The sequence below is a fragment of the Sceloporus occidentalis genome, unplaced genomic scaffold (assembly GCF_023333645.1).
Source record: "Sceloporus occidentalis isolate IW3139 unplaced genomic scaffold, rSceOcc1.0.p SCAF_311, whole genome shotgun sequence".
NCBI lineage: Eukaryota > Metazoa > Chordata > Lepidosauria > Squamata > Phrynosomatidae > Sceloporus > Sceloporus occidentalis.
The window spans coordinates 400,936-420,675 of NW_028317291.1; the positions used below are offsets into that span (position 1 = coordinate 400,936).

General features: G+C 42.8%; 1 protein-coding gene across 1 annotated transcript in view; it reads left to right on the top strand.

Annotated features, from left to right (window-relative positions):
• Positions 1–3,881: 3,881 nt before the first annotated feature.
• Positions 3,882–19,740, top strand: part of LOC149274915 (uncharacterized) — a 66,986-nt gene continuing 51,127 nt past the window's right edge. The window contains exons 1-2 of the mRNA XM_089505110.1: positions 3,882–4,013; positions 4,135–4,297. Of these exons, the coding sequence (XP_089361236.1) occupies positions 3,882–4,013; positions 4,135–4,297 (295 nt within the window). The remainder of the gene's footprint in view (positions 4,014–4,134; positions 4,298–19,740) is intronic.

Genomic DNA, 19,740 nt, shown 5'->3' on the forward strand with positions numbered 1-19,740 from the left:
TACATTAACAAGTAATTTAACGTACTAAAAGGTGCAGCTGCATTCATTTTTATTTAGTTTTTTAAATATGTTAACGGTTACATTTGTGTGTGATGTATGCCTGTATATAATCTGTCCTCCACAGGTTAACTCACGTGCTTTTCCTGCACAATTCCTCATCATAAACAGAATGAAAAGCATCAAGCTAGATTCCTAAAACTATTCAAGTAGCTTGTATACACCTGTATACCATATTACCCTCCAAGGCTTCATTAAGAGAAAATAGATACTTCAAATTCCCTCACTGAACTCTTTCGTGTTGGAAGGTCAGACTCAGACCTTGAGGGAAACGTTTGAATTTTAAAACAGATAAGGTGTGTTAAGAGGCATACACAGAGGAGTTGTTTACAGGCTGAAAATAAATTATTTTCCATTAGTATAACCCTGTTTATTTTTAATGGCATGCTTGTATATGTATATATATATATATATATGTGTGTGTGTATATATATATATATATATATATATGTGTGTGTGTATATATATATATATATGTGTGTATATATATATATATATATATATATATATATATATATATATATATATATAATGCCTACGTAGACTTTATCCATGTTAATTAGAGGAGATATAATTATTTGTATTTTTACATTTTTACTGACATCACTATTTTTAGAATGTGACTTACACAGTACAGATAACACCATACCTTTCAACAGTCTCTAGTATGTTAGTATGTTGACGCATTCAAGTATGTTAGTATGTTGACGCATTCATGGTGAACTGTAGAGGGGCAGGTTGGGTGTGACAGGTGTGAGACCCGCTAAGTTATTGTGGAAAAATAACAGTTTATTAATTAACTATAATTTACTTTTAAGTTTTAAAGGGTTTCAAAGGACAAATATTCGTAAGAGAGAGAAGTCTCAATTAGGGGGCTACCCCCTGAATAATACTTCAACATTTTGGAATCCAGACTCTTACCTTCAACGCTCTTCATAGCGGTTCCCCTATTTACATCTCCTCACTGATCTCTAAATACACTCCTAACCAATCTTTCCAGTTATCCAATAACTTCCTTCTGTGCTCTCCCCTGATTTCTAGTTCTCATGCACGCTTGCAAGACTTTTTAAGGGCTTCCCCATCCTCTGGAATGCCCTCCCCTGTCTATCCATCTTTCCCCCTGCCTTCTGTGTTTCAAAAAATCCCTAAAAACCCACTTCTTTTAGGACGCCAACAAACGTACAAATTAACGTCCTCACATATTCCTTTCGTAGTCCCTCTCCTGCAATACTTATACAAGTGTGGCTGGTCCATCCCTAATAGCGGCACTTTTACCTCTTGTGTAATACACCCTCTAGATTTAAATATTCAAATCTTCTACATGTCTCACCCAGTTATAAAAATGTCTATGAATTGGTCACAAACTAACTATATAGGAAATATACATGAGTTCCTGTCTGGGAACTAGCAGCTTCTCCGGTTCTCTCAGTCAACACCTGAATCCTCTAGGTCGCAGGGTCCTGGCACGCCCCTGGCTGTGGTGGCCGACACAATAATTTTTTTTGTTGTTGACTGCAGCTACCAAGGTTTACAGTCAGCAATTAATGGCTAAACACCATAGGCATTGTAGACTTGAGTAGTTGTGGCTAATCTGTTTCACCTTGGCTCTTGTAAACTAAAGTTCTCATTTTGTGCAGATACATCTGGGTCTTTTAGCTACTACTACCATGGTCATATAATATTTTTCTATTAATGGGTAACTAACGTTTGCTTTCCGCCAGGAAACCCCTCTCCTGAGCCAAGGTAGTCAATGGGAGTGTCACATTAACTCTTTAAGGCTGAGGACTCATGGAGGTATGTTTGAGGTGGGGAGAGGGGCACTGTTGCATTTCTGGGGAGGCTCCTTACCTGCCTCCCCAGTCCCTTATTATGTCTAAGTTACCCTGTGCTCATTGGGGGGCACAGAGTGACCGAGAAATCCCGTCTGGTCTGGCGGAACCAGACTCCCGTGGACTAGCCAGCAATGGGGGCTCTACAAGCCAGGAAACGCTCGATGGTCCTGACCGGGACCTAGCCAAAAATTCATAGAACAGTGCAGCGGCAAGGAGCCGCGGCGATGCCTGCTGACAATTTTACTTGTGTTGCTTTTTTTAAGCTTGTGGTGGGCAGCATTCAGTCATGGTTACAGAGAGGGAGCTCGTTCGGGAACCCTAGTTTTATTGCCAATCTTTAGGGCCAGGGTTTACCCAGCTATGGAACTCTGGCCCGGCTACCGCACGGACTGTTTCTGACGCTGTCGCGCAGGGTCCCGACGTCGGATCACAACGCTTTTTGGATCATAACATCTTTGAACCCTGAGCTCTCCATTGGTACCCCGGGATTGATGCCGATACCTCGGAATCACCCTGCAATAGTGACTCTTTGTCAGGTGGGCATTGCTGGCCATAGAACTGTCTGGTGGTTGATAGGATTATACCTTTAATCATATCATGTTTGCTGTATATATATATGGGTGCTGTCCTCAATAAAGAGAGTTCTGTTTTACCCACTAAGTCTCGGCTAGTGCTTGAGCAATTAAGCTTTCAGCAGCAAGGAAGATCTCTAAGGCGGAGCTATTGTGGACACCATAAATGAGAGGGTGATAAAACTTGATTGTGGAACCTTGATGGTCTGAATGGATAAGTGGTAGCCTTATTTACTTAGTAGCATTACCTACTATAGAACAGTGATCATTTGGACCCTTTTTTGGCCTAGACTTCTTAATAGATATTTCAGCAACTGACATTTCAGTTTCACAAATAAGTAAATAAATAAGCTAGTCCAAGACTTTTTTACATGGTTGTGAACAGGGCCAGCCCAAGACATAATGCCGCCCGGGGCGAAGTTTAAAATGCCACCCCACCCCCTGCTGACGCCAGGGGTCATTATCTACTCTTCCTCTCCCTCCCTCCCTATTATCTACCCTTCCTCTGCCTCCCTCCCTATTATCTACCCTATCCCCCCCCCTTTCACTTACCTTTCAGCAGTCCTGCGGCGAGTCTCCCTGCTCTGCCATGGTGAGCGCTCAGCATTACAAGCTGGCACAGAGACCGAGCTAGAGGGCTCGCAGAGGAGATAGAGGGGTGTCGAGCAAGTAAGTTAGTGAAAACCACTCGGCGCCCGTCTCTCTCCTCCGCTTTAAAAAAAAAATGGGCGCTTCGGGCGGCAAAGTGCCGCCTCTTCACAAGTGCCACCTCTGCTCCATGGTAGGGCCGGCCCTGGTTGTAAACATTGTGCTTGTGTATAAGTAATTGGGACAGATGACCACAAGCTAGTTTTCAACTCATACTGGTGGTGACAATGGGTGTCAATGTGTATGAAAGGTTGCTATTGGCACTCCATTTGTTGCTTGTGGTTAAATAGGCTGATTTAGTCTACTTTGGTACCAGATTGTAAGGACTGGGAACATTAAGGCAGAAGGTATAGACACCAAGTAGCAGGCAGTCCAAATCAAGAAACAGTTAATATGTACTCCAGAAGGTCAAGGGCAGACCGCACAGGATCAAAAAGGGTTAATAAGCAGTGGTTGTGGAGCAGGAGATAATCAGGACAATCATGTAACAAGATGAGGTCAAAGGTCAAGCATGTTCAAGTAGGGTAAGGAGTTGTAGCACCACAGCACTCAAGCAAAGCTGTGAAGCTTCACACGGTTTCAACAAGGCTGCAAGTAGCTAGCTCCTCCAAGTAATTACATTTGATTTACTCTTGTCGAGTAGGATTTGCCAGGTAGGTCCATCTTTGTATCTCCACCAATGGGAATGCTCCTTGACTGATTGGATATGCCCTCTGAAGCTGCAGCTCATTCACTCCACTCCTTGTGGAGTTCAGGACATTCTAGGCTAGGGATGAACCGCATCACCAGAGCCTATTTCGCAACTGCGTCACAGTATATGGCGTGTCGGCAACTTGAGGCCAGGGATGCGGCCTACACGGCAAACCCAGAGCCACACAGGAGGAGCCTGAGGACGCTGCACAAGGTAGGGAACCCCTTGGAGCCTGACACAAATGTTGCTTCCTCAAAATGGATGTCATCACCCAGAATTCATGAAAAGCATGTGTAAAAAGTAGCCACTGAGCAGACATCTTTCTTGTTTATAGAACCTGAATCCAGAATATGTTGAACGAACAGTGCCTGTAAAAGACTGCTCCTGTAAGGATTTACTGTGTGTGCCTATTCTTAGGAGCAAGAGGAATTTGGGAGAAAGAGAGGATTCGATCAAGGCCAATGGAGACGGAGCCCAGGTAAACCCCATCCTCACAGGTAACACTTGAGTACTGTTCATTTATGTTATTGTTTGTATTATATGGTTGTGTTTCAGTATTGCATTTGTGTGCTAAATAGCAAAACTGTTAAGACTTTTACAATAGGCTTTTCTAATCAATGTATTTTTTGTATGCACTTTTGTATATTCCATCGCACATTCCCTAAAGAGCAAACCTTGTAAGAGGGTCAAAATTTCTTACACATGGAATCTTGCAAATAAATAACCCAAGGTAGCCTATCTGTACAATAACATGTTAATTTGGATTAACGATTCCTGTCTATATTTACCTACAAAGTTAAAAATGGAATTCTAAGTGATTCTGTATTTATGACTTCTTACTAGACTACATTTAAAAAACAGGTGGATGATGTTTTTGTCTGACACGTTAATGGGTATTTAACAAAGAAAATCAATCTGAGCATTTTTTACTGACATTTTGTGAGACAGCTGCTAACCCTAACATAAACTCGTTACACCAACACACCAATAAATTCAGGCTCATTTATACTTGCATTTGATTGCTCCACATACACGGGGGGGAAAAGGCGCCATTGCAATGAACTGCTTTTTTTTTCTTACTGGCATTATATTCTGTGCATTACACCCAAAATCACCATTTTTAAGTGGTAACTGTAGCAGGGCCCTCAGCAGGACTCTGTCAAGCTCTATCAGGCAGAGATTCTCAAATGTTTTCAAGAAAAGTTCCTCAAGTCATTTGCTGGGTTAGGTACTGTTAAGCCTAATACCAGGAGGGACTGAGTGAGTGAAATTGTTTGGAGTTCGATGACATGATGATCTATGACAACACTGTTTAAAGTTGCTGTTCTATCTATTCTGCACATTTACAACAAGAAAACAAGAAACATCACTCCTAGTACTGCTGGATGGTAGAATGTTTTCCTTTCTTTTAATCATGTAAGATTTGGAATTTTGGAGCCGACTATAGGCATCTCATGTATAGGAAGATGTGCTTGGCTGAACCCATCTCCTGCAAGGTATTTAGCTGGGGGTTTAGAAATGGGCAAATGCATAAGAGAGGATTCTGCAGATTCCCCCCATGCATTTGCTAAATCGGCCACACAAAAATGTAAAGGGACTATGTAGCTATAATATGCATTAAAGTACTTATGATGGTTGGAGTGTCCCTCTTCTGGTAAAATAAGAGCAGCTAGCTCCTGCTATAAAATAATGTCATCTAATGTTGCTCAAGCTATTATTGCCTGGATGGGGGGGGGGTACAGCACTGACGTTCCTCAACTTTTTAAAGCATTTCATATTCTCAAATTTTCATAACATTCTTGAAAGCAGAAAACAATAAAAATAGTATTACTTATTATATGTTTACAGAATGAACAATTCATGCCATGTTGTACGCAATACATGGGATAAAGGCAGTTTTTCTTCCAGGGATTAGTTTAGGGTTAGTGGTGCCTGGGTACAGGATTTCTTCAGTAAACCCCCAAAAAAACCCACTCGTGACTAAAACACATACTAACTTGCTGTAACACTCACACCATACATTAACATACACACACAGTCTTATGTCATGTGTTAACACAAACTCATGCTTACACCATATACACACTCATGCACTAATATACACACTCATACATACAGTAAAACATACACACATGCTAAAAACATGTACTCACTCAAAAAATGGTTGCCCCATGTACACACTAACACCATATGCTAACAGACACTCTACCACCACATTCTTTCCCTCTCCCATTATCCATTGAATTCACACCGTTTTCCCTCCCTACCCCTCCCTTACTTTGCACATCCTGTCTTCACTGCAGCCCACACTACTATTGCAGGGTGAAGAGGAAAGAGGGGCAGATGAATTAGGATTTAAACTCTTGTAAACTTAAAATTAGGGTCGTGTATTTCTCTTTAACATGAGTTTTCTTTATGGTTACAGAGCCGGCCCTACGGTTTTTGGTGCTCTAGCCCTGCAGTTTCTTGTGCTCTAGGTAAATAATATCTGTAGTGCTTCCCTGCCCTGTCAGGGTTATTATATAAAATAACATTTACCTTAAGTATCAATAGTACTCTATATGCAGGTGCAGAGGAAGGGTGAGGCGAGAGCGATACTCACCTCACGTGCAGCCTGCAGACTAGTTGGGACATCACGATCTCCCTCTAGTCGGCTCAACATTAGGGAGCGCAAGGTCTGTCAGTTCAATGCCGAGCGCGGGTCTATGACGTCACCCCTGTGCTATGCAGCAATAGCCGATGCGTAGTGAAGAGGGGAGCAGTGAAGTGACAGACCTCGCGCTTGTGACGGGACTGACCTGTACCCCGACTGGGTACTCCCGCCAAACGTTGCTTCCTCCTGCCGGGACACCAACAATTAACCCGTTCAGTGCCAGGCAGAACCAGCGTTGTAGATAGAAGGAGGGACGTCGCTGCACCGGAGCTGCGTTGGCACTGTGGCTATCTGAAGCTTAGCTACACAGTGTGGCTATTGTCCTGAAAAGGACAATAAAGGATCATAGCAGCCCACCCCAAACATCAGGCAACACTCATGTTAAGGTGCAAACAGGACTCCTTTATTAAAACCAAAGACAGAGCTATATATACACAAGTAAGAAAAGGGGCAATACAAATATCACATGCTCCAATTACCATGTCAAAACACCATATCCAGGGGAAGGACAGAATGACATGAGACATAAATAATTACATTAATTGGGGACGTAGACGATAATGGAATGACGATAGACATATAATTGGCTTGAGACAGACAATGGCCAGGACACAGAGATAACAGGAGCTCACAGGATTAACAGCTACCTGTTATGTAATTGATAATTAGGTATGCAGCAGTGACACCTAGTCATACCTATAGGCAATAGCGTACCTAGTGTGGGGCGGGGGGGGCGGTCCGCCCCGGGTGTCGCTCATTCAGGGGGGTCCCACGGGCTAGGGTGACCACATGTCCCTGATTGCCCGGATCCCCGGCAGCCTCGTCATTTTTTTTTACGCGGAGGAGACAGAGGGGTGCCTAGCAACCGCTCGGCACCCCTCAGTCTCCTTCACGAGGCTTCTAACTCCGTCGCAGTGCCGGCATCTCATGCTGAGCGCCGAAGTATGACGTCATATTTTGGCACTCAGCAGTGAAGCAGCGGCAGAGCAGGAAGCAGCGACAGAGCAGGAAGACTGAGGCGTCGTGCTCCCACCGCAGGACTTCTGAATGGTAAGTCCAAAACCTTTAACTACAAAGAGGGAGAGGGTAGATAGTGGGGAGGGAGGGAGAGGGAGGGGGGTAGATAGTGGGGAGGGAGGGAGAGGGGGGTAGATAGTGGGCAGGGAAGGGATTAGATAGTGTGAAGGAAGGGGGGGTAAATAGTGAGAAGGGGGTAGAAAAGGGGGAAAGGTAGGTAGTGAGAATGAGTGAATGTGTGGATGAATTGTCTGAATGAGGGAGATAATTAATGAGTTTGTGAGAATGCATTAATGAATGTGTGAATGGGTGAGAGAATAAATGATTGTGTGAATTAATTATGTGAATGAAAGTGTGAATTAGTGAGTGACTGTTAAAGTGTTTGTGTATATGATAGATGTATATAGATGCTAACAGCAATCATACTCAATCATATCAGCAATCATATCATGCCAAGTCAGCTAGTACATGCTGGAATCTGGGTATGCCTGGGCATGATAGGAGTGTGATTGCTGTTAACAATAATATATATATATATTAATATTGTTTATGAATTTTTTTGTCCAATTTTGCTGTGTTACTTACTTTAAATAAAAGTGTGAGATTTTTTTTTATGGAGGGGGGTCATATTCGGTTACGGACAGGTAAATGCTGCATTTTCGGTTTCAGTCCAGAAGTTTCGGTGCATCCCTAAGCCAGACAATGAAGTGGTAGGCCTACACCACATCAATGTTTGGTTTAGTATATAGTGATAGGAGTTATGCTGCACTATTATCAATGTCTGGCTCAATGTATAGTGATAGGGATTACGCTGTACCACCATCAATGTCTGCCTCAGTATATAGTGATAGGTGTAATGCTGTACCACCGTCAATGTCTGCCTCAGTATATAGTGGTAGGTGTTATGCTCTACCACCGTCAATGTCTGCCTCAATATATAATGATAACAGTAATGCTGTACCACCTTCAATGTCTTCAACAATGCTAAGACAATCAGCCTTCTTCCTACCACAGGATGTCCAGCTGACGTTACAGTTTTGAGACTCTGAGTGCTAAAACATGGGGAACATCAGCAGAAACTGAACCCCTGTATCCACACACAGAAGTCTCTACCAGGCCTGATAGGGAGGAGGCTGGCTCTCAGGCCTCTCCAGGGGTCCCAGTGATGGAGGGTTCTGTCACAGCGCTCCCACCATAGGATGCAGGATATAGGATGGAGGATGGAGGAAGAAGGATGGAGGAAGATGTATGTGTTTGTAAGCTTGTGTATGTGTATGGGCCGGTGTGTAAGACCAGTATAGGTATTTGTTAGCTGGTGTGTATGGGCAGTGTGCGTGTATATGTGAGTGTGTAAGGGCAGTGTACATGTATATGTGTGTGTGTAATGGCAGTTTATGTGTGTTTATGGACAGGTGTGTGTAAAAGCAGAGTATGTGTATATGTGTATATCTGGGAGGGAGGCTAACATTAGCCTTTTTTAATTAAAAAAAATCTCTGCTGATGTGGACTACTCTTCCAATGATGCTCAGCAAGCATTATAGTGGTCACCTGGCTGGCTGAGAATCATGGGAATTTTTGTTCACAGCTAGCATCTGCAGCTTTACTGTTGCTGCACTTCCCATGACACTCAGCCAGCATCATGGAAGTAGTATGTCTGGCTGAGCCTCATGGGAATTCAATTCAATGTGTTGGTTATTTTTAATATGCATGACTGTGCTGACAAAAACGAAGAAAAAAGGTGTCCCTCTTTCACATTTTGAAATGTTGGGAGGTATGTTTTCTATTCTATAATTCTGTAGCAATACATGCAGTCACCATCAGAAGTTGCCATGTGATTAACCAAGCTGTGTGTTTCCGTTACGGTGGTATTGCATTAAAAGAAGCATTAGTAAAGCGCTCAATGATGGCTTCACTGATACATGAAAACGTCACCAATTATAGATACAGCATAAGGGCTGTTATTTATTCTCTAGAGATTAATCAGTTTTATCATTTTAAATCAAGTGTTTTTGTCAGTACAATGCCTACTTATTCCATGCTGCTCATATTGCTCCATTCATACAAACCATGTATACTAATAGACATCTTGCTAATTACTATGGTATGTTGTTGTAAATCCCTTTCAAGGGTTTGGTCTGGAAACCACATTATTACAGGTGTATCCCTGCTATCCATCTCATTTAACAGACTGACGTCACACGATAATTGTACTGCAAATTAGCAGTGTTTATGGTGCATTCTCCGTCATAAGATAATTTTGTTAGTCTAGGACATATGGTATACAGAGTAAAACAGTTTTCTTTAAGTGCTAGTGACCTCACTATTGTAGAATACCAGGGGTGCACATTATCATTTAATTTAAAATGAACTCTCGAATGAAGAAATGTAACAAGAATAGGCAACAACCAAAAAATATTTACAACATAGCGGTAAAAGCAATGCAGCATTGTTACCATACAGTGACGTTTCACAAAGCCAAGAACAACTATCTGTCATCAACTAAATGCGTGTGTATGTAATACCGTATTTGCTCGATTATAAGACAAGTTTTTTTCCAGAGCAAATGCTTTGAAAAATATCCCTCGTCTTATATTCAAGGCTGTCTTCTAATCAGACCTTAAGTAGAGGTCTGACTACAAGACTAAGATCCTCATCTCAGGCAGCTGGTGGAGGTCTGTGCGATGCTGCTGTCAGAACTTCTGCCAGGGCTTCTATGACGGAGCGCCAGCATCACATGACCTTCCGGTGCTCCACTATAGAAGCCCCAGCAGAGGTGCCGGCAGGGTACAGGTTTACACATTTTCCAATTAATTACATTTCATAATAGGTCCCTTTTGTTTATTTTGTTCATACTTTTTGGTTAATATTTGTTATAAATGAAACTATTTTGGCTCTACTATTCCAAAACATATGAATTTGAATTGGGGGCTGCTAAACTGCCCCACATGCAAGATAAGCCCAGCAAACAAAATTCTGAAAACTCAATTTCTGAAAAGGGCATGCTCTAGCTTTGGTCCCATAACTTCCACAAAATTTGCCTGGCCTATGTATGTGAGTCATTGCTATACTCGGGCTATATTGTTAAACACATATTGGGATGTTGGTTGACAGTGACATATACCAGGATATGGAAACTCATACCTGAATTTCAATGTGTTTAAAAAAAAAAAAAAAGTACAAATTTTGGCTGGTGCTAGAATTATCAAAGATGTCCCAAATAGGACATGGGCACATGATGGTCAGTTTTGGGAAAAACTGTTTAGGTTTTGAAACAGCAGTATGCTACTTTTAAAAAATACATATTATAGAAGAGTTAGAAGATGATATGATCAAAATGATAGTACCTAAAGAAAGCCCTTCTTGTCCTGAAAAATCAATATATAATTTGTGTGGGTACACTAAATGTGGAAGAAGAAAATAACCGCTAGACATAAACACCACAGAAACATTAAAACAGTCTCAGTATGAAAAAAACAGTGTTATCCTTATGGGGTTAAAAGCATTATTACTTTACAGCATTTTCACACCTGCCTTTTCACAGTATATACAATGATCAACCATAACATTATGACCACCTGCCTAATCTTGGATGTATCCTGGTGCCATGTGTTGTTGAAGGAAAGCAACGCACACGCACCAGCCATCCACGTGATGTTAAAGAAAATGTGTTTCATCAGACCAGGCCACCTTCTTCCATTGCTCTGTGGTCCAGCTCTTATGCTCACATGCCCATTGTAGGTGCTTCTGGCAGTGGACTTGCTGTTCAATATATCCCACCCACAGACAGGTGCCATGATAACAAGATTATCACTGTTATTCATTTCACCTGTAAGTGGTCATAATGTTACGACTTATCAGTTGATATATATATATATATATATAGAGAGAGAGACTTCCATACAGACATACCTGGAAATTCCAAAGTATTCTGACACCCTGTGCTCTAAAAGGCTAGGTATATAGTGCTGGAATTATAATGCAGAACAGCCTCCTCGTTTACATGTACAATGTAAGCATGAATTTTCACTTCTTTTATTTTTCAAGAATTGACAAAATATAAAGATTATTTGTAAACTGAGCGGATTAAAAGTTTGCACAATTTTGTTACAGACTGCCTCTATTCCCCTAGGGTCTACTAAAATCATATCTGCTCAACTGACATCTGTTCACACTAAGTGCCTGTAGCAGTATATGAACAATCATCCAGATATTCCTAAAATGACAGGGAGCAAACAGACCCTTATATGAACTCTTACCGAGACTGTTTTCAGTGAAAGTACTTGGACGCATTAACACCTACTGCAATTTGTTTTACACCACTGATGCCAGATGTAGCAGTGCAGGCCAATGACAGGATTCTGTAATCTCCTGATTACAGATCACAAGTATAATTTTCTATAATATTTGGTTATCATAAAGTGTTCTCAGTAATCAGTATGCCCCAAGTCTTGTTTTAAAAAAATCTCCCTAATAGAGCCTAAAGAAGCAATCTTCCAGTGCTTTGGGCTGTCAGGGTCAGACAATACTGCCCCTAGCACTGTTCCTTTGGACACACAGCTTCAGTCCCTGGTCACATCAAAATACACATCGAGACACTCAAATTACCAAAGCTAGACATTCAATATTAACACACACTAACACATGCACACTTAGACACTCACACCAACATGCCGACACACTCACACTAACACAACCAGACAAGCTAACACAGACCCACACAGGCACAAAAATTAACACTCACAGACATCGAGACATGCTTACACTGACATATCCAGACACACACACCCATCAATATACCCTGACACACACACTAACATACTCACACACATACACACACCAACATTCCCAGACAAACATATACACAGTTATATACCCAGTATACACAATACACAGTAACACACACACACACACATCCACTAACTTACCGAGACAAACACACTAATGTACCTATACACACATCCACACATGATACCTAGACACACACTAACACACACACTTACATACATACTAACATACCCACACACATTAATATACTCAGACACACGCTAGCATATACACTATTATACCTAGACACACATGTACCCACACATGCTTACGTACCCAGACACACACTAACATACCTAAACACACACTAACATACACACACTAACAAACCCAGACACACACTAACATACATTCACACGTTAATATCCCCACATTAACTGTCGGAAACGGCACTCACCCCCCAAACGTTAGCCAGACAGCTCCCAAACCTCACTCACAATGAAAATACCCCGTATTTTCCCAAGTATAAGACGCTCCCATGTATAAGACGCACCTTAATTTTGGGGCCCGAAATTTGATAATATATTATATCACATTATATTTATTTATAAAGCGCCGGCCGAGTCCGCAGCGCTGTTACATTCATTAGAACAATTTATAAAGACATACAATAACAAACTCGTGCAAAGGAGAAGAGGGCCCTGCTCTTGCGAGCTTACAATCTAGTCGGTGGTTGGGGGGAGGGGAGAGGACTGCTTGGATGGGGATGAGTTGATCTGGTTGTGATGATGTGTTGAAGCTCTTTGTTCCAATGTCTTTGAATTGGATGATGGTTGGGAGCACTGTAAAGGAATGTTGTATGCTTCCCTGAACAAGTGGGTTTTTAGAGAGGTTTTGAAAGTCGCGTACGAGACAGAAAGTCTGACGGAACGGGGAAGGGAATTCCACAGGAGGGGAGTGGCGCGGGTGAAATCCTGAATATGGGAGTGGGAAGAGGTAACAGTAGAAGAAAGCCGCAGGTCGTGAGGGGAACGAAGAGGGTGTATTTGGATAGGAGGATAGAGATGTAAGTGGGTGCCTAGTTGTTGAGGGCTCTATAGGTCAGGGTTAGAAGTTTAAATTTGATTCTGAAGGGTATGGGGAGCCAATGAAGTGATTGGCATACTGGAGCAGCGGATGAAGAGCGTCGGCAGAGAAAGATTAATCTAGCTGCAGTGTTGAGGATTGATTGAAGCGGTGAAAGGCGGGAGAGGGGGAGACCGGTTAGTAGGCAGTTGCAATAATCCAGACGGGATATCACAAGGGAGTGGATTAGTAACTTGGTGTTGTCTTGCGTGAGGAAAGGGCAGATTCGGGAGATGTTTTTCAGGTGGAGGCGGCAAGTTTTGGTGAGGGACTGGATGTGAGGGATGAAGGAGAGAGCAGAGTCGAGGGTGACACCAAGGCAGCGAACCTGGTCTGTTGGTTGGATAGTGGAGTTATCAACAGTAATAGAGATGTCAGGAAAAGTGGACATAGCAGATGGCGGGATTACCATGAGATGTTGAGCTTTAGGTAACGGGACGCCATCATGATGCAATTCCTGATAGACAGTCAGTGAGGCGAGTTAGAAGAGAGGGGGAGAGGTCGGGAGCAGAAATATAGAGTAGAGTGTTAGCTGCATATAGGTGGTACTGGAAACCAAAGGAAGAAATATGTTTTCCGAGGGAAGAAGTGTAGATGCAGAATAGCAGAGGCCCAAGAACTGAGCCTTGAGGAACACCAGTACCGGTAGGGGAGAGGAGCAAGTTCCAGTAAATGAGAAACTAAAAGTACGGTTAGAAAGGTAGGATTTAACCTATGAAAGAGCCATGTCACAGATGCCATGAGCATGGAGGGTTTGTAGGAGAAGGGGGTGGTCGACTGTGTCGAAGGCTGCTAAGAGCTCCAAGAGAACAACCAGTGAGAATTGGCCTTTCGTTTTAGCTGTGAGGAGGTCATTAGTAATATTAGTCAGTGCAGTCTGTGTTGAATGCTGTGGTCGGAAACCAGATTGTAGAGGGTCAAGTAGAGAGTTTGACGAGAGAAAGTTTGTCAGTTGAGGTTAATCGTTCCAGCAGTTTGGAAACTAGCAGGAGAAGTGAAACTGGACGGTAGTTTGATGGGGATGTGGGATCAAGTGAAGGTTTCTTTAGGATGGGGGAGATGATGGGATGTTTGAATGAGGATGGGAACACACCAGAGGACAAGGAGAGATTAAAGATGTGGGCTAGGCTTGGGGTAAGGACAATAGAGAGGGGTGGCAGGAGATGTGATGGTCGAGGGGACAAGTGGTGAGGTGGGAAGACAACAGGACCTTGGAAACATTACATAATCATATGAGTGTGATTGATGTTAGCTGCTAGCAATTGTTAGCAATCACACTCCTATCATGCTCAGGCAGCCAGTACATGCACATCACCTTCAGCCTCCCTGTGCCCCCTATACCTGAACTGCAGATCTTCTGGTGCGGCTCGCAGACTTCCGTGGGGGCCGCTGTTTTCCTCTGCGTTGCTCAAACAGGAACTGAGCGGAGTCAGGTGATGTGCTGTACATTCATATGACTCCACTGGGTTCCTGTGTCGCCGTGACGGATCAAGAGATTCTGCTGAACAACACACCACTGTATAAGACGCACCCAGTTTTTAGACCCTAATATAATAAAAAGTGCCCTTTAGCCCTACCACATCAGTAAAAAATTAAAAAGTAAAAAATTCACCCAAACCCCTTAATCCAATGGTATTAAAAGTATGTGCTATAGGGTAATATGTAAAGCATGGGTGTCGCCCTCTTGAACATAAAAAACTGTACATGGGCTATGACTGTAATTAGGATGTGTTACTGAACTTGGGTGACCACATTTTATTTCTGCCATTCAGGCAGAAAGCCCATGAGATTACACACACAGGTGTGTGTGTATATATATATATATATATATATATATAATTTATATATGCGTTAGACATGCATTGTTAACTACACAATATGTACGTATCTCTTTGACGTAAAGCCTATGATTGAAATATGACTTCAAAATAACAACTGAACTGGTAGTTTCTTATTAGCCCCAGCTGCCAATATATATAAATATTAGACCCTGCTGCCGATACATTTGATATTGACAAAAATTGGATCCTACGCAAGCATTTCCTTGGGCCCTGCTTCACGCTCCCTAGCATGCAATCTCTCCCTCCACTCCTGCACCACAAAATAGGTATAGATCAAATAAGCAACACATAAAACAGCACTTGCATGTATAGATCAACTGAATAAGACATACAAACCTACATAACTACATACATGAATAATGTATGGAAACATCGCCTAGCAGGGATACTGACACACATAAATACAGGAACTAGCCTAGGACTATATGATAACTATTGGAGATTCCGTCACATCTTATGGTCATAGTATGCTTAGCCCACCACTACACCAAAGTACTCCAATGACGGTGGGTCCTAACGCTAAAGCCTGCTTACAGAGGTACATCCCTGACCCTCCCATGGAGCGATCATGCAGCAATAACCCCTGCAATGTTTTAAGGCATTGAAGGGGGTTAACATTTTTTTCTTCAGCCTCCACAGGTGTGTGGGGACCAAGTCACAACCAATGGAAAATTTTTCCTATGGAAAATTCTGAGTTCGTGTTAGATTTGTGGTTGCTGATGATCACTTAAAAAGGTTTCTTTGAAATTTTCTAGTTTTTTTTTTTTTAATTATAGTTTGTGGGTGTTCAGGGGATGCCCTCCAAATCACTAGGTGTGCATTTTTGCTCCAACAGTGAATTTGTATCAGATGGAATAGCTTTGTGCACTCATCATTTGGTCATGTTGTGGCTCTAAAAATCGCGAGGGACTGCCTGTGAGCGAGCACCATTAAGGTGCTTTGCCCCCAGGTACACCTAAAATGGAGAATAGCTGGGAAAACAGCGGGAAAATATGGGGCAGGGACAAAGGGGATTAGGTAAATGAGATAGGTATTAAACCTGGCCCTGCATTACTTACTTTTTCTGCTTTGTTTCCCACCCAACCTCATGAGGGCCTCAGGAGCACCAGAGGGCGACTGGAAATAAAACGCCAAAGAAGTCTCAAGCTACACTAACGCTCCAGTTGACTCACTTCCCAGTGGTAATATGGCCTTCCCTCCTCCCAAGGTTGCCAGCAAACACCCTCTACGGTTTCGATTCGGGCCAGCACCAGGCACTGACTTTGTGGTTGGGCCTGGCAATGGTACATCGCTGGGTGCAGGCATACCCCTCCGGTGACGGTAATGGTCAATGATAAGCACTGACTTTGTGGTCAGGCGCTCAATGACAAGCACTGACGTTGTGGTCGAGCTTGTTTCTCTGGGCTAAATGGGGCTTTTGCCAGATGAACGCCAGGGTGCATATGGGGAGGGCCATTCTGATAATGCCCTGTTGATCTTTTGCGATAGCAGCTGGGTGGGGTGGCCCAGCTCGCTATCTGTTCATCGGGGAGGGGTGTACGGCTAGTTGAGCTCCTAGCTTGCCCCTCAGACCTGCATGGCACATCAGATGCAGGTTGATCTGGATAATGAGTGCACGGTGACTCAGCAGCTGTCCTCGGGGAGAGGGATTGCCGCATTATACGGGAACTCTGTGTGTAATAAATAAAGAGACTTAATTTGCCACAACTATCGTTGAGACATAGTGTTTATTGTTTCAAAGTTGAGAACCATGCAAGGTTACATTGTGGGGCATATGCACCTTAGTGACTATGTAATGTAACACACATGTAGTATTGTGACTTTGGTGATTCAAACATAATATATTTTTTAATGTATTCAGCTAACATTTTAGAAATACTGTACGTTATCATATTTCCTGATGCTGTACTTGCTATGTAAAAAAATATCGTAAATAAAACATATATTTCAACGTTTTTTGTGACAGGGTAAATAAAAAGAAGATACACTGGTGTGTTATAGCCCTTGATGTGATCTTTCAGGAAATATATACTTTTGTTTATATCTTTTCCCAAGATGCAACATTCACTCAAAGTTAGCTACCAATAAAAGCTTAACTTCTGCTGAAAACAATATACAGTTTTCCATGGTAAACTGAACACTTTTACCGGCCATTGCGGTTAACGAAAAGACGTGGGGACTGCTTAATGCTGAAGCACGCAAAAGTGCCTGTCCTCTGTAGCATCACCGATTACAAAGTTCCAAACTGCTTCTGGAGGTGTTATCAGCACAACCACTGCGTGTCGTTGACCGGGCAGCTGCAGATGAGCTGTGTAATCACTAGAAGCAGTGTAAAAGTGTCGTCTGGATTGATGAATCATTTCCTTCACTATATGGAAATCTGATGGACGAATCTGGGTTTGGCGGATGCCAGGAAAAAGTCATATGCCAATTGTGAAGTATGGTGATGGGGGGATGGTCTGGGGCTGTGTTTCAGGGTTTGGGCTAGGCCCTTAGCATACCTCTCAACATTTCAAATGTGAAAGATGGACACTTTTTTTTTAAATCGTTCTTGCAGAACCAATACAAGCAATTGCCCTTTACAATGTCGCGCTTGCATTGCCACCTACAACAGGCTTCATTTGTCAGCACAGTCATGCATTTTAAAAACAACCAACACATTGAATTGAATTCCCATGTGGTTCAGCCAGACATACTTCTTCCATGATGCTGGCTGAGCATCATGGGAAGTGCAGTTAACAGTAGATAAAGCTGCAGATGCTAGCTGTGAATTAAAATTCCCATGATTCTCTGCTAGCCAGGCGCCCACCATAATGCTGGCTAAGTATCTTTGGAAGAGTAGTCAACAGCAGCAGAGGTTTTTTTTTTATTAAAAAAAAAAGACTAATGTTAGCCTCCCTCCCAGGACCCTTACACACTGCCTTTACACACACCTGCCCATAAACACATATATACACATACACTACCCTCACACACACCTGCTCATAAACACATATATACATACACTGCCCTTACACACATACACACTGCTCTCATACACTCACATATACACTGCCCTTAGACACACACCTGCCTTTACACACACATATACAAGTGCACTGCCCACATACACATGCACGTACACTGCCCTTACACACACACACACACACACGCACACCTACCTTTACACACACATATACATACACTGCCCTTACATACCAGCTTACAAAAACCTATGCTGCTCTTACACACACCTGCCCATACACACACAAGCTTACAAACACATACATTGCCCTTACATCTCTTTCTCCCCATTTCTTACCTCTTCCTCCATCCTTCTTCCTCCATCCTGTGGTGGGTCTGTCACTTCAGATCTCGCTTTACTGCTCCCTCATCACTACGCACCGGCTATTGGTGCAGAGCACGGGTTTACGATGTCATATACCCGTGCTCTGCATTATTTGCCAATGCGAAGTGACAGACCTCACTCTCCCTAATGTTGAGCGGACTAGAGGGGGATTGTGATCTCCCCAACCAGTCCTGCACGCTGAAGCTGCTGAACGGACAGCTGTGCGCCCACTCGCAGCTGCACCCGAGGTGAGTACCGCTCTCGTCTTACCCTTCCTCCACCCCTCCAAAGCGGGACAGAGGTAGATTTTTTAAACAATTGTATGTTTCCAACTTTGTAGCACCAGTTTAGAGAAGGCCCTTTCCTTTTCTACAAGACTGTGCCCCTGTTCACAAAACAGGATCCACAAAATACATGGTTTGACATGGAGGAATTTGAGGAGGTGGTAAGAAAGTGGCTCTGGAGTGTACCACCACTGGACTCTGAAGCAGTGGAAATGTGTCTTCTGGAGTAATAATGCCCCTTTGCATTCCTTTGGGATGGAATATCGATTACAAACCAAGCTGTGTCATCAAACATCAACATACTGCTATTGTCATCAAACATCATTACCTGACCTCATAAATGTTCTTTTGGCCACTGGGCACATGTATGTAGGTAGTGTGTATCGTGCATTGTAAACCCAAAACCAGTTTAACCCACCAAATAACGACACGGAGACCGAAATTGGATAAAGCAGGCCACAGCACAATTTTATTATAAAACCATAAAACACTGTGTTGGCCCAAAACACCATAAACCAATAAGAATAATATACAATAACCGATAAATAATAAATACAAATATACAAATATACATAACACATTACCGTAACATATTCAAAACATAACCAACACAGGAACCGAATTAACCCCGTCCTTGCCGGCCTCTCACACTGCACAATCCAGACCACAGGTACTCACCTCCCCCCTCGTCCAAACAAAATTGACAGCTACCTTTCGCTGCCCCACCACCAATGCTAACCACCAGCCGTCCAACAAGCTCGGTGGGCACGTCCAATAAAACACCAGAGGTTAGGGGAGGATTGAGCCTTCCATTACACCAGCATCCAAACTCCATCACTTACCAAAACCAGACCGGCAAGGACACACAAACCGCCAGCTGTGACAAAAGAAAGAAAGGTAGTACACAAGAAATAGGGAGGGAGGGTGG